The 15295-nt window shown below is 48.0% G+C and overlaps 1 protein-coding gene across 1 annotated transcript in view; it reads right to left on the bottom strand.

Annotated features, from left to right (window-relative positions):
* LOC140651153 (zinc finger protein 367-like) overlaps nt 1-1994 on the bottom strand; it is a 35661-nt gene extending 33667 nt beyond the window's left edge. The window contains exon 1 of the mRNA XM_072860294.1: nt 1282-1994. Within this exon, the coding sequence (XP_072716395.1) occupies nt 1282-1731 (450 nt within the window). The 5' untranslated portion in view covers nt 1732-1994. The remainder of the gene's footprint in view (nt 1-1281) is intronic.
* Between the last annotated feature and the right edge of the window lie 13301 nt (nt 1995-15295).

The following is a 15295-nucleotide window of genomic DNA, read 5'->3' as shown; positions in this document are numbered from 1 at the left end:
CTTTTTTTTTTTAGTGTGGTACATTTTGATGGGGGTACCTTCGTGGGGTTTGGGGTCTTGGGTTGGTGTGCTTTTTCATGTTGCGCATTTAGGGGGTGGAACGCCAATACAAGGATGGCGGGGAGGAAGAGGTGGGAGTGGCACGCTTTTTCATGGGGCACAGTTTGGGGAGAGTGTTTGCCTTCTTGGGGTTGAAGGGGCTGGGGTGTGCGTGCTTTTTCCATGTGGTGTGTTTTGGGGAACGTAGTTGCCTCCTTGGTGTTCAGGATTTGGCACGCTTTTTTGTGTGGTGTGTTTTGAGGGGGTTGCCTTCTCCCAGTTCAGGGGGCTGGGTTGGAGCATTTTTCTTTCAGCTTATTTTAGGGATTTTCTGGTTCTGTGGTTGAGGGAAGCTTTTGTGTTTAGAGGGGTGGGTTTATTGGATTGGGGGGTATATTGGGTAGGGCTAAGTTTGGGGGACGGGTATTCATTGGTTTGGGCATTTTACAGGGGTTGGGATGTTTTGTTGGGGTTTTGTCAGGGTTGAGTTGTTTTGGGCAGGAGGGGTTGGGGCAGTTGTAATTTGTGGGTTTTTTGGGTTTAGGTATGATTTACCAGTTTTGGGAGTTCTGAAGTTCTTGGGAGGCAGGGGTTCAGTTGGAGGATTCATGGAGGGGTTGTGGGTGTTTTACTGGATTGGGGGGTGAGTTTTGAGGGGACTGGGGTTTGGGCTTTTTTTTTTTTTGCATTTAGGGATTACTTTGGGGGAGTGGGATTCATGGAATTTGGGGGTCATGGAGGGGGTCTTTTTTGTTTGGTGATTGGGATTTGTGGGGGGTTCTATGGATTGGAGGGTTTCAGAGTTTGGGGTTTTTGAGGGGTTGGGGGTTCGGGGTTTTTTGTTTTGGGGGCAGGGAGCTTTTAAGGTGTGGGCGATTCTGATGTTTTGAGGGTTTTGGAGGGTTGTCAGCGCGTAGATGCCCGGCCATTTGCGGGTTGTCATCCCTCTGCAGCTGGCTCCGCCCTCATCCCACCCCTCAAGGACCGTTAAGGGCGGCCCACCTCTTTCCCCTCCCCCCCGATGCGGTTGGGGTTGATGTCATCGGAAGTGACTTCACTTTAAGTGGCCGGGAGGAGGTAGATGCTGAGAATCGGGAAGGAGTGCTCGGCGCGTCGCCCTTTAACTTTGCTACTCTGTCCTTCCGTAGTGAGGCACCTTACCACCCCATTGGCTGCACGCACAGGGGCAGCAGAGTTCACCCCATCGCGCCCGACTGCTTGGCCTGTCCCGGCCACACTCACCTTGAGGCGGCTGCTGCTGCCACTGCTGCCTGGGCTACCCGTCTCTTCTTCCCCGCTGCAGGCTCTGGCTGGCCCCCCACGGGGCTGTTGGACGAATGAAGGGGCGGCGGAGCCACCCGGGCTAAAGGTCACATTGCGGGCGTTCTCCCCCCAGCGCCAGGGGTAAACCGTGAAGTCGCTGGAGCCAGGGCTGATGGGGACGGGCGAGGGGAGTGCTGGCTCCTCACCTCTCCCTCGGGAGAGCGGTTTGATCGAGGTGGTTTTGATAACTGAAACCAGGACGCGCTTCGGGGAGTCCTGGAAAAAAGTCACCGGGGGACCCGGCGGCGGCCTCTCCATCATCGCCACCCCCTCGCAGACACCAGCGCAGAAAAGGGAAGAGGGAGTGGGGAAGCTCCACAACGGCTCAGCTCCCCTTTCCCAGTCTACGTCCCAGGGTGGGGAAGGCATAGAAATTCTGCAACCACCACCACTTGTCACCTCTCAGGTCTGCTTTAGCTGTTCATTGCCGGAGACGGCGGCTCCTCTCAGGGCCTCACCCCCCTTTCCCAGCTACCACCATCGCAAAATCTGCGACGGCTACAGTCTCCCCACACCTTTCTGAAGCGGCGCTGGTCCCCGCTTGTAGTCCCAGTCCCGATGACTCCTGAGGAAGAGCTACTGTTGCACAACCCAGGCCAAACCCGAGATTTTCCCGCGTTACGTTTCGCGCCTAGGCGTAACCAATCACCAAAACAGGCGCTGACGTCACAGAGCAACAGTTCCCGCTCACCAACCACTTTGCCCTGTGGGCGGGGCCAGAGCGGAACTCGGCTTCACTTCTGCCGCTTTATTGGCCAGGCGCCAGGCCGACTGGTAGAATTCGAAACTGACTGGGCTGGTGGACTGCTGGGGGTGTTTTGCCTCACTATAACTTATTTCCTCTGAGGAGGCACAGCCTGGCTGTTGATTGGCCCGCCACGGCGGGCGGGCGAGCGAGCGGGGGAGGGCTTGTCCGCTCTAGCTTGGCGCGCGTTTTTGTTTCGCCGTTTGGGCGCTTGGTAGACGAGCTCCGGCTCACCTGGCTCTAGACGCGTCGCGTCACGTGTGGGGTTTAAAGGGTCGGCCACCGCTCGGGTATTTGCTTGTCATGCAGAAGAGATGCTAGAAAGCGCCCGGAAGGCGCTGAGATTTCATTGCCTGTGTGGATTTGTGCCCTATCACAAGGAAAAGTCGTCTTCTGCCGCGACTCCGTCTCTAGAGGCGGGGAGTAGCTGAGGATTGCACATAGCAACGGGAAGAGCGGAGGGAAGTCGCCACCGGGACGTGCTACTGCCATCACCGAGATGTGTTTAGGGCGGGAGACCCGGAACAGGTGCTGTGGAGGCTGCGGCAGCGCAGTCATTGCGGCACGCGGTAGCTGTTGTGGGGCGCTGCAGCGGCAAGCGCGTGGTCGCGCCCTGTGAGGACGCAGAGCAGAGAGCTTGGAGCCGCTGGTGGACTCCTGCGGGCTGCTGCCTCCCTGCGGTACCGGGATATCGCTGGGGGGTCCAGAGTGTATGGAGAAATGCCTGTTTCGGTACTAGACCCTAACACTGATAAGCCACGCTGAGTCGGCAGCTCTGCTCCTCCACGCACACATTTAAAATAATCTACAGCTCCGTCCAATTGCTTGATCATACACTAACAGGGAGTCCAATGAATCTAATGCTGTTTTGTGATAGTTGGTATGAAAGGCAAGGCGCTAACTGCAATATGACTTGCTTAGAAGAATGAACACTACCTGAGACTATGAGCTTTTACCTCAGCGTTGATGTGACCTGAAGACCCAACCTAAGCCGGCTCTGAGTGGCTGAGAACACTCCATACTGACAATAAAACAATAGGAGATTTGCCTTTCAAAAAAAACCCCCCAAAAACCAGGCATATAACCATAGCCATCTACACCACCTGCACAGGACAAGCACATACTGATTACACAAGCAACAGTAACTGATTAGTCCACCCTGTAACACGAGTGATTTGATTAGGCTGCACAATTGTATTGTAACATATATAAACCTTGCTTTCCTCCATATCAGGGTCCTCCATGTGTTAGGCTGGGGCAATGCTATGTGCATAGCTAATATGAGAGAATAAATTCCCTTGGTAATTCTATGCTAAATGTCCTTGTCTCCCTCCTCGGCTAGCAAAGAACTGACTTTTACATTGGTCATACACAGTCCATACAGAACTGTCTTATAAGCTTCCAGTTAGACAGCCTGACCTATACCACCACCATGTTACCACTGAGTAACTATGGCACCATTCACAAAAGTTTATTAAATCAATAGGAGTTATGTGCCAAATAATTATACAGATCTAGCTCCAGATTGCCATTGCTTTATGAGCTCTAACCAGTCTGTATGAGTCAGAAAGTTTGAGGTTTATCTAGTATGTTTTATCCAAAGTTTCTAAAAGTTATTAATTTTAGTATTTACTACTATTTAATTTTAGTAATTACCAGTAATTACTGGTTTAAAAAAACCAGGAAACTGGGATTTGTATCAGCTTTTATTTGATCCACGTGAGTAAAAGACATACAGCTGAATGATGAAAGATTTGGTGATAAAGAGGAATAATTTGAAAATACAGTGGTATACATTGATTAGGCTTTATCTGGTAAAATCCTGAAAGATAGGTTGTACGTTTGATTTTTAAATCTCAAAGTAACCACAGTGCCTCATTTACTAAATCCTTAAGAAATACTTGAATTAGGAAGGCTTTGGCTTTATCAGATACAGCAGTAGTTAATTTATTTTATGTTGTGTTTCTGCAGTTTTTAAAGCAGTACACCTCACTAATATAATGTATTTCTTTTGGCATTTGCTTCAGGCCTTTACCATGAAGATAACTAGTACTAGTAAAGTAATATACTACTTTTTATGTAAATAGTTCACTTGAGCCCAGCTACTGAATGCTCCAGAAGGAAGGAAACAGAATGAGATAATCATGCCCATAATGAAGATTAATTGCCATCCCTTCCTGTGAAGGCAATGGAAGAATAGTACTTAATATGTATGACCTCAATACAGAGGAACAATAAGAAATGTTTCTATAAATACATTAGCAACAAAAGGAGGGCTAAGGAGAATCTCCACCCTTCATTGGATGCAGAGGGAAACATAGTGACAAAGGATGAGGAAAAGGCTGAGGTACTTAATGCCTTCTTTGCCTCAGTCTTTAATAGTAAGACCAGTTGTTCTTGGGGCACCCAGCCCCCTGAGCTGGAGGACAGGGACGGGGAGCAGAATGAAGCCCCCATAATGCAAGGGGACATGGTTAGCGACCTGCTACACCACTTCTTAGACACACACAAGTCTATGGGGCCGGATGGGATCCACCCAAGGGTACTGAGGGAGCTGGCGGAAGTGCTCACCAAGCCACTTTGCATCCTTTATCAGCAGTCCTGGCTAACCGAGGAGGTCCCAGTTGACTGGAGGTTAGCAAATGTGACACCCATCTTCAAGAAGGGCCGGAAGGAGGATCCAGGGAACTACAGGCCTGTCAGCCTGACCTCAGTGCTGGGGAAGGTTATGGAGCAGATCATCTTGCGTGCCATCACACGGCATGTAGAGGACACCCAGGTGATCAGGCCCAGTCAGCATGGGTTTGTGAAAGGCAGGTCCTGCTTGACTAACCTGATCTCCTTCTATGACAAGGTGACCTGCTTAGTGGATGAGGATGTGGATGAGGCTGTGGATGTTGTCTACCTAGACTTCAGTAAAGCCTTTGACACCGTTTCCCACAGCATTCTCCTGGAGAAACTGGCTGCTCATGGCTGGGATGGGCGTACTCTTCACTGGGTAAAAAACTGGCTGGATGGCTGGGCCCAAAGAGTTGTGGTGAATGGAGTTTACTCCAGTTGGCGGCCAGTCACAAGTGGTGTTCCCCAGGGCTCAGTATTGGGGCCAGTTCTGTTTAATATCTTTATCAATGGGGAGGGGACGAGGGGATTGAGTGCACCCTCAGTAAGTTTGCAGACGACACCGAGTTGTGTGGGAGTGTTGATCTGCTTGAGGATAGGAAGGCTCTACAGAGGGATCTGGACAGGCTGGATCGATGGGTTGAGGCCAATTGTATGAGGTTCAACAAGGCCAAGTGCCGGGTGCAGTACTTGGGTCACAACAACCCCATGCAACGCTACAGGCTTGGGGAAGAGTGGCTGGAAAGCTGCCAGGCAGAAAAGGACCTGGGGGTGTTGGTTGACAGCTGGCTGCCTATGAGCTGGCAGTGTGCCCAAGATGGCCAAGAAGGCCAATAGCATCCTGGCTTGTATCAGAAATGGCGTGGCCAGCAGGATTAGGGAAGTGATCGTCCCCCTGTACTTGGCACTGGTGAGGCCGCACCTTGAATACTGTGTTCAGTTTTGGGCCCCTCACTACAAGAGAGACATTGAGGTGCTGGAGTGTGCCCAGAGAAGGGCAACAAAGCTGGTGAAGGGTCTAGAGCACAAGTCTTATGAGGCCCAGCTGAGGGAACTGGGGTTTAGCCTGGAGAAAAGGAGGCTGAGGGGAGACCTTATTGCTCTCTACAACTACCTGAAAGGAGGTTGTAGAGAGGTGGGGGTCGGTCTCTTCTCCCAGGTAACTAGCGATAGGACAAGAGGAAATGGCCTCAAGTTGCGCCAGGGGAGGTTTAGATTGGATATTAGGAAAAATCTCTTCGCCGAAAGGGTTGTCAAGCATTGGAACAGGCTGCCCAGGGAAGTGGTTGAGTCACCATCCCTGGAGGTATTTAAAAGACCTGTAGATGTGGTGCTTAGGGACATGGTTTAGTGGTGGACTTGGCAGTGTTAGGTTTACGGTTGGACTCGATGATCTTAAGGGTCTTTTCCAATCTAAATGATTCTGTCATTCTGTGATTCTAATATAAGTTGGTCTGTCTTCAGTGATGTAGCTCTTTATTGCTCAGCCTAAAACTTCATTCAGTCAATTGAGTTTAGTAGTATTATATTGTTGGAAAATATATGTAATAACTAGGTCCACTAAGTGACAGTGTTACACTCTCTGTCTGTTTAGGTGTCCAGTCCCAGAATGGACCTTGAGTCCTGCAGTAGGTTTGGGAGGTTTCTACTCAGGGCAGGAGACATTTAGGCACTTGAGAATGAGATTCATGTTGAGGGGGGTGAAAGAGTGGCTGTAGGAAAGGTCAAGGATGGGATGCCACTCACTGGTAATTAAATACCTCGCTGTAAAGGTCAGAGGAATGTCAGCCTCCATTCAGGTTTCACTGTCTCCTAATTACAGGAACCTTTGCCCTTTAGTAAAGAATGAAGCAGGAGGTAATTTGATAAAGATGCCATATTCCAAATCTATACATGCTTAGGAAGCTGGGTCTCCTCTACTTGTGTGGGGCTGCTATTCTGTGCACATGAAAAATCCACTTGCAGAAAGAACCTGGATGGAGGAGTGTACTGGGTCTCGCTGGGATGGAGCTACTTTTCTTCATAGTACCTTGTATGGAGTTCTGTTTTAGATTTGTGATTAAAACAGTGTTGATAACACACCAATGTTTTAGCTATTACTGAACATTGCTTGCACAGTGTCAAGGCTTTCTCTGTTTCTCACTCTGTCCCTGCAGCAAGTAGGCTGGGGATGGGGGGATGGGCAAGACATTAAGAGGGGACACAGCCAGGACAGCTGACCAAAACTGACCGAAGGGATATTCCATGCCATATAATGTCATACTCAGCAATAAAATGGGGGGGGGGGGGGGTAGGGGGGTAGTCTTTCCAAAGTAGCTGTTGCTCGGAGACTGGTTGGGCATTGATCTGCCGGTGGGAGGTGGTGAGTGATTGCCTTTGCATCACTTGTTGGTTTTCCTCTCTTTCCTTCACTTATTCAACTGTCTTTATCTCGACCGATGAGTTTCTTGCTTTTGCTCTTCTGATTCTTTCCTCCATCTCACTGGGATGGGGAGTGAGCAAGTGGCTGGTAGGTGCTTAGTTCCTGGTTGGGGTCAACTCACCACAGTCCTTTTTGGTGCCCAATGTGGGGTTTGAGGGGTTTGAGATAATGATATATTTCATTGGAGTGTGCTAGACTGAATTTATAGGTGTTATACCTGTTTAGCTGTTACTTGGCAAGTTGTTACTTGCTGTTGCTGGTCACGATGTTGACTTGTTTGCTCTCAGTACTGGTTTATTTGTTCTCCTTGCCTGCTCCATGGCGTGCTCCCTCTGTTGCTGTACATCAAAATCCAGGGCTTGTTAATGGCTGCTTTCAATTTTTGCTGTTTGCTGTGTCATTTATCACTTTGTTTTGCTTTGCCTGGGAGAGCTATGATAAAGGCACTGGCCTTGAGCCTAATCTAGCATTTGGGCCCTACATTGCTGCTGTTCCAGTACTCCAAGAACCATCTCATGGAAACAATTAACGATTACACCTTTCTCCTCTGGCATCTGCCCACCAAGATGCACATGGCTTGGAGGCCCATTCAATGCTACACCACCTGGGGTTCCCACCATCTAAAGGGACATAAGATTATCTATACTATTCTCTCCTTATAGTGTTAGCTCTAATAAATAGCATTTTAAATTATACCTTACAGTGTCTGAGTGCCTTTCTTACTGCGATCATAAAGGACCAGCACCTCCGGGTAACAAACAATTGCCTGGCACATCAGACCCACAGGAGTATAAGGCTCTGGTTGACACCAGTGCACAGTGTACCCTAATGCCACCTGGGTATAGCATCAAATGGGCCTCCAATGGGCCTCCATCACAGCACGCTGGGCAGACCCCATCCATAGAAGAGATTCTCCCATTTTGGTCATTCAAGCTATTTAAAGGATTTTCTTACAATAAAACAACTCTATTCATCACTTCCACTGTCAAACAGAAAGGATGTTCACATGAGAACGTCTTGCTGCACTCCTAGATAAAGGCAAGGACACGCAGGCAGTCTAATCATTGATACCAAGTGGGAGTTGCCCGCAGGCTTCTCTGCTACAATTAGTTGGCTGTTTATCCTGCGGCCAAGGGATTTGTGCAGCACAACACGGGCCTGAAGTCCATGCTGTATGTGCAGGATACTATGGCACAGCACAGGCCTGGGCCTACTCAGGTTAACTGTTATGCGGATCACTAACCCCTCGATGTACAATGGTCTCCTGGTCAGGATCAATACATTCTGGTCTGAGCATTCATTACCTGACTCCTGTAATTGCAAACCAGAAGTCCCTTCATCAGAATCAGGAGGAGAGGTGTCCTCAGCCCTTCTGTTGCCTCTGGGGAATTGCTTGACAGAAACCAGAGCAGTAATCTTCCTGGATGAACTAATTTTAGCTGCTGTTTTTTCCTGCAATTCATGTACACAGGCTTCCAGGTCTGAGGTAGGTGCACCATCCCACTTCCTCACATCCATAGTCACGTAGATGGAACCACAGGGTGTCATATGGTGTGCACCCACAGTTCCCTTTCATTTGAGCAGGGAAAGGCTGACTCTGTACAGCACTCTTCATAGCCAAGACACTGGTGTGGTGGGTTGACCTTGGCTAGCTGCCAGGTGCCCACCAAGCCACTCTATCACCCCCCCTTCTCAACTGGACAGGGGAGAGAAAATATGATGAAAGGCTCCTGGGTAGAGATAAGGACAGGGAGATCACTCAGCAACTACCATCACGGACAAAACAGACTCGACTTGGGGAAATTAATTTAATCTATTGCCAATTAAACAGAGCAGGGTAATGAGAAATAAGAATAAATCTTAAAAACACCTTTCCCCCACCCCTCCCTTCTTCCTGGGGTCAACTTCACTCCCAACTTCTCTACCTCCTCCCCCTGAACGGCGCAGGGGGACAGGGAATGGGGGTTGTGGTCAGTTCATTACACATTGTCTCTGCCACTCCTTCCTCCTCATGCTGTTCCCCTGCTCCAGTGTGGGGTCCCACCCACAGGAGACAGTCCTTCACGACCTTCTCCAACATGGGTCCTTCCCACAGGCTGCAGTTCTTCATGAACTGCTCCAGCATGGGTCCTTTCCACGAGGTGCAGTCCTTCAGGAAAAGACTGCTCCAACGTGGGTCCCCAGCAGGGCCATAGGTCCTGCCAGGAGCCTGCTCCAGCGTGGGCTTCCCACGGGGTCACAGCTTCCTTCAGGGCAAATCCATCTGCTCCGGCGCGGGGTCCTCCATGGGCTGCAGGTGGACAACCTGCATCACCATGGTCTTCACCACAGGCTGCAGGGAAATGTCTGCTCCGGCGCCTGGAGCACCTCCTCCCCCTCTTTCTTCACTGACCTTGGCGTCTGCATAGTTGTTTCTCTCACATATTCTCACTCCTCTCTCACAGCTGCTATTGCACAGCACTTTTTACCCCTTCTTAAATATGTTATCACAGAGGCTCTACCACTGTTGCTGATTGGCTCAGCTTTGGCCAGCGGCGGGTCTGTCTTGGAGCTGGTTGGAACTGGCTCTGTCGGACATGGGGACAGCTCCTGGTGACTTCTCACAGGAGCCACCCCTGCAGCCCCCCTGCTACCAAAACCTTGCCATGTACACCCAATACAGCTGGCCTATAGGGGCAAGAAGGAAGAGAGATTCTCTATGTTCTCTTTGAGTCGCTGGAACCAGTGGGACAGTTTCTCAACAGATGAGCTGCAGGCCTGTAGGGTCAAGGGGTAGGGGGAAGAGAGATTATCTTCAAATTGCCAGAGCTAGCAGGCCGGTTTATCCACAGTTGGTGCCTCGATGTCTGCCCAGACCGTTATCACCAGGGTGTTGGCATACTACGTTGGTACATTCTGTACAAACTTCCAGCACATAGACTGTGTGCACTGCATGTCATCTGTATCTTTGGAGGCCTGGTTGTTGTCCAGGTTGCTATAGAATCATAGAATGGTATGGGTTGGAAGGGACCTTTAAAGATCATCTAGATTAGATTGTTCAAAGCCCTGTCCAACCTGACCTTGAACACTTCCAATGATGAGGCATCCACAACTTCTCTGGGCAACCTGTCCCAGTGTCTCACCACCCTCATCGTAAAGCATTTCTTCCTTATGTCCAATCTAAATCTACCCTCCTTCAGTTTAAAACCGTTGCCCCTTGTCCTGTCACTACAGGCCTTGGTAAAAAGTCTCTCTCCATCTTTCTTAGAAACCCCCTTTAAGTACTGGAAGGCTGCTATAAGGTCTCCCCAGAGCTTTCTCTTCTCCAGGCTGAACAACCCCATCTCTCTCAGCCTTTCTTCATAGGAGAGGTGTTCCAGCCCTCTGACCATTTTCGTGACCCTCCTCTGGACCCGCTCTAACAGGTCCATGTCTTTCTTGCGCTGGGGACCCCAGAGCTGGATGCAGTACTCCAGGTGGGGTCTCCTGAGAGCAGAGTAGAGGGGGAGAATCGCCTCCCTCGACCTGCTGGTCATGACACCACTCGTTACTGGTTTCCATTTGGACTTTGAGCCATTGACTGCAACTCTTTGGATGTGGCCATCCAGCCAATTTCTTACCCATTGATCAGTCCATCCATCAAATCCATCTCTCTCCAATTTAGAGGTAAGAATGTTGGGGGGGGACCACGTCAAAGGCCTTACAGAAGTCAAGGTAGATGACATCAGTTGCTCTTCCCTTATCCACCAACACAGTCACTCCATCGTAGAAGGCCACCAAATTAGTCAGACCACCTCCACCACTGCTATTTCCCTCAGATACTGGATACCTTCCTCTGTGGTAGTCCACTTGGTAGTTTACAAGATCTTCCTTGAGGTGATACCTTGTCTTCACACGTGATAGGAGCCACCTCCAGAAGCTGCAGATTGTTGCCCCTCTTCCAATCCCTTTGTTGATTCCATGGTCCCTAGTGAGGGATCCCAGCTGCCGGGCTTCCTTATCCTCTAATTCCTGACTGTGGGCCCAAGTATTCCAGCATCGGTGCAACCAGGTGATAATTTGCTCACCTGGCTGATGGCCATAATCTTTCTGCATATCTCACAGCTCGCTCAAGGACAGGGACTGGGTGGTTTCTGCCTCTCCTGTTCTAGTGACTGTCCTGCTGCAGAACAGACTGACTCTTCTGATTCTTCCTGTAGTGAGAGACTAATTTGTGCCAGAGCTTAGCACTAGTGACTAAAGTAAATGAAGCCTTAGGCCGCATGAATTGTACTTTAACCTTTGTTTTTATCTATGGAACTGTAACCAGTAGATAAGGAAGTATAAGTAAAACTTTAACTACAGGATGTTCTGTAACAAAAGAGAAGGAAACGTCTCAAGACACAGACAAAAAGGGAGCCTAGAGACAGTGAGAGCGAATCAGAAGAGAAGACCCCAGACTCCGCGAAGAGGACTGGATGAGCAGAAGTGCCATCAGGAAATCAAGCGACCTATAGAGACTATAAAAACTGGTAGCAATTGACAGGCAGGGTTCCTCTTGATAGGCACTCAGCTCAAGCTGTAGATCGCATGCATTATTAATAAATATATACACAAGATTTGATCTGATCTGTTAAAAAGCAGAACCTAGGGACCAGCCCTGTTGGGATGGCATCCGCATAATTCCTACCATGGTCTAGGTGGTGGCTGCATAATTCCTACAACAGTTTTGGTGACCTAGATGGGACCCTAGGTGACTGCTGCCGGATCCTCTTGTCTACAAACTTCCAATTGCTGGCATCGGTTGAGTTCACCTGGGAACTTTGTGGAATGGGAGGCCCCGACTGGTGAGTCTTAAAATTCCACAACTACATTTTGGTAAAGGTATAAGTGCACTGGAAAGGGGAATATACCTGGCATAGAGAAGGGGATGCCCTTGGCCAAGGTATTAGAGAATTGGAGAAAGATAGATGGAGTTGCAGGTTTATCGAAAAAACGAGCAGTCATTCTGTGTCAGGAAGACTGGCCAGCACTTACAGGAGCGGGGGTGTAACCAGATGTAACCAAAATGATTAGTTCGTTCTTTTGTAACTAAGCAACATAGAGATAGGAGCGGGGTAGACAATACTTTAATGTTGTGTTTGTACATCTATGGCTATGGATATGCTATTATGCCCAAAGACAATAGGACAAGGAGTAGTACGGACATGCTGCTATGCTCCCAGTACAGCCCCAGCCCATCTTGACAATGAGTCGAGGAGTAGTTAGAATAATTGGTTTGTGTTAGAATAGGAATAAGGGTGCCAAATCATTGTTAGGGACCATGCACCATGAAGAAGGGAAGCAAGTTACACAAGCAAGATGATATTGCGCATGCCCATAAGAAGGGGTCAACTAAAGGACACACCTGTACGACCACCAAGGACCACCAGAGACCCCCACGGAAGCCCCTCGGAGTTCAAGGACGCATGCGTAATGACCATGCAAATATGATAATTAGTTCTGGGAAATAGAATGAATATGCATGATCATTCTGGGAAATTTGATGCATATGTATGTAATTGGATAATATAAGCTTTGGTTGATGTAACCTGCAGTTTTTGTGTTGTTGTATTATTTTATAATGGGAAGTCAGCAGTCACTGGAAGGGGGGGTCCCAAGAACATCCCCTCTAGGCTGTATATTAAGGCATTGGAAAAATCTAAGAGGAGATCCACTAACTCGGAAACAATTGATTGAATATTGTAATCATTGGTGGCCATTGTATACTTTGGATAGTGGGGAAAAATGGGCAAAGAATGGTACATTAAGGTATAATACCATCTTGCAATTAATGCTGTTTTGTAGGCGGGAGGGTAAATGGGATGAAATACCTTATGAGGTATTTATTTTTCGCTTTGAGAAATCATCCGGAGTGGCAAAACCAGCATGGGATTATCCCGCAAGATTCTATGGTATTGACTTTGGAAAAAAACAGGGAAGGAATAAGAGTTTAAGATGATGTTGCTCTGCCTGTAGCATTGGGAAAAGGTGTTTGAAATGTGGAAAGAAGGAGGAGGGAAAGCAGGAATAGGTAGGGGAAGGGGAAGAGGAGGACCACCAGGAGGAGCAGCACCTCCGTTTAGACCTCCCCGGCTGGCAGAAGATCAGTGTGCTGTCTGTAAGGACAGGGGGCATTGGAAAAGGGAATGTCCCAAAGTGAGAGAATTGGATCCTTCACTACAGGCAATTAAGTTGATGACTCTGAATGATGAGGACTGAAGGAGACCAGGGGAGTCAACCCCAGCTGAACGCCTGGTTACATTAAAGCTGGGGAATGATGAAGTAGAATTTTTAGTTGATACAGGGGCAACATAGTCGGTATTAAATATATGCAAAGGGGGGTTTAGTCATAAAACTATAAGTGTTGTTGGGGCAACAGGGCGGAAGGAAAATTGGCCGTTTTAATAACCTTTGAAATACAAATTGGGAAAGCAATGGGTAACTCATCAATTTTTGTATAGGCCAGAATGTCCATCATCTTCGTTAGGAAGAGATATATTGAGTAAATTGAATGCACAAAATAATTTTTAAAAATGGGGAGACTCAGCTGTTAATACCTGAATCAAAAGCTGTGGAAGCGAGAATTTTTATGTTACAGAACACACCAAGACCGAAGGAAGAAATTCCTGCAGAAGTAGAGGATGCAGTAACACCCTTGGTATGGGCTAGTGGAATCCCAGGTCGGTCTAAATTGGAGGAACTAGTAAAGGTTGTTCTAAAATCTGGAACTAAACCGGTAAGACAAAACCAGTATCCTATTAAGTGGGAAGCTAGAAAGGGGTTGGAAGAATTAATAACAAAATTTTTGGATTATGGATTATTGATAGAGTGTGAATCAGAATATAACACCCCGATATTGCCAGTGAAAAAGCAGAATGGCAAGGAATATAGGCTAGTTCAAGATTTAAGAGCCGTAAATCAGATTGTTCAAGACATTCACCCAGTAGTAGCTAACCCATATACCTTGCTGACATCTTTAAAAGAAAAACATAAGTGGTTTACTGTACTTGATCTCAAGGATGCTTTCTTCTGCATACCTCTAGACAAAGATAGCCTGGCAATATTTGCCTTTGAATGGGAAAGCCCCACCACTGGACGCAAGACACAACTCACCTGGACGGTGCTACCTCAAGGGTTCAAAAATAGTCCTACAATATTTGGTAATCAATTGGCAAAGGAATTGGAAGTGTGGAAAAAAGAAAATTCAGAAGGAATAATATTGCAGTATGTAGATGACATCTTGATAGCAGCAGAGACTTGAGAGGACTGTTTACAAGTGACCATCAGCTTGCTGAATTTTTTGGGACAATCAGGATACCGAGTATCAAAAAGCAAGGCCCAGACTGGGAAAGAGACTGTGATATATTTAGGCTTTGAAATTTCACAAGGACAAAGAAGATTGGGAGCAGGCAGAAAGGAAGTTTGTTTGTACATGAGCAATAAAATCTTGCTTTGGGTGTGTTGACGCAAAAATTAGGAACTTGGAAATGGGCCATTGGGTATTTTTCTAAGCAATTGGATAATGTCAGCAAGGGATGGCCTGGATGCTTGCGAGCTGTGGCAGCAACTGTACTCTTAATCCAAGAAGCAAGGAAATTAACCATGGGGCAGAAAATTACGGTTTATGTCCTACATATGGTAGTTTCTGTCTTGGAGCAAAAAGGGGGGCATTGGCTGTCCCCGAGCCGCATGCTCAAATACCAGGTCACTCTCTTGGAACAGGACGATGTGGAACTTAAAACTACAACAGCAGTGAACCCGGCAATGTTTTTGAGCTTGGAAATGGGTGAGTCTTTACACCATGATTGTTTGCAAACTATTGAACAGGTATATTCTAGCAGACAGGACCTGAAGGACAAACCGTTGCCTAATCCTGATTTGGAGCTGTTTACAGATGGAAGCAGTTTTGTCCGAGATGGAAAAACGGATGGCGGGGTATGCAGTGGTCACCACCACCCAAGTGATGAAAGCTGAAGCTCTCCCTGTGAATACATCAGCACAGAAAGCAGATTCACACACATGGAGCTATCTGTAAGGAAAGAGGACTGTTGTCAGCTCAAGGATCACCCATTAAATATAAGGAAGAAATTCTCCAACTCCTCCAGGACATCCAGCATCCCAAGGAAGTAGTGGTAATGCATTGTAAA

Source organism: Ciconia boyciana, chromosome 4 (genome assembly GCF_034638445.1).
Source record: "Ciconia boyciana chromosome 4, ASM3463844v1, whole genome shotgun sequence".
NCBI classification, from domain to species: Eukaryota; Metazoa; Chordata; class Aves; order Ciconiiformes; family Ciconiidae; genus Ciconia; species Ciconia boyciana.
Note: the sequence above shows the minus strand (reverse complement) of the source record. Positions and strands in the feature narration are given on the sequence as shown.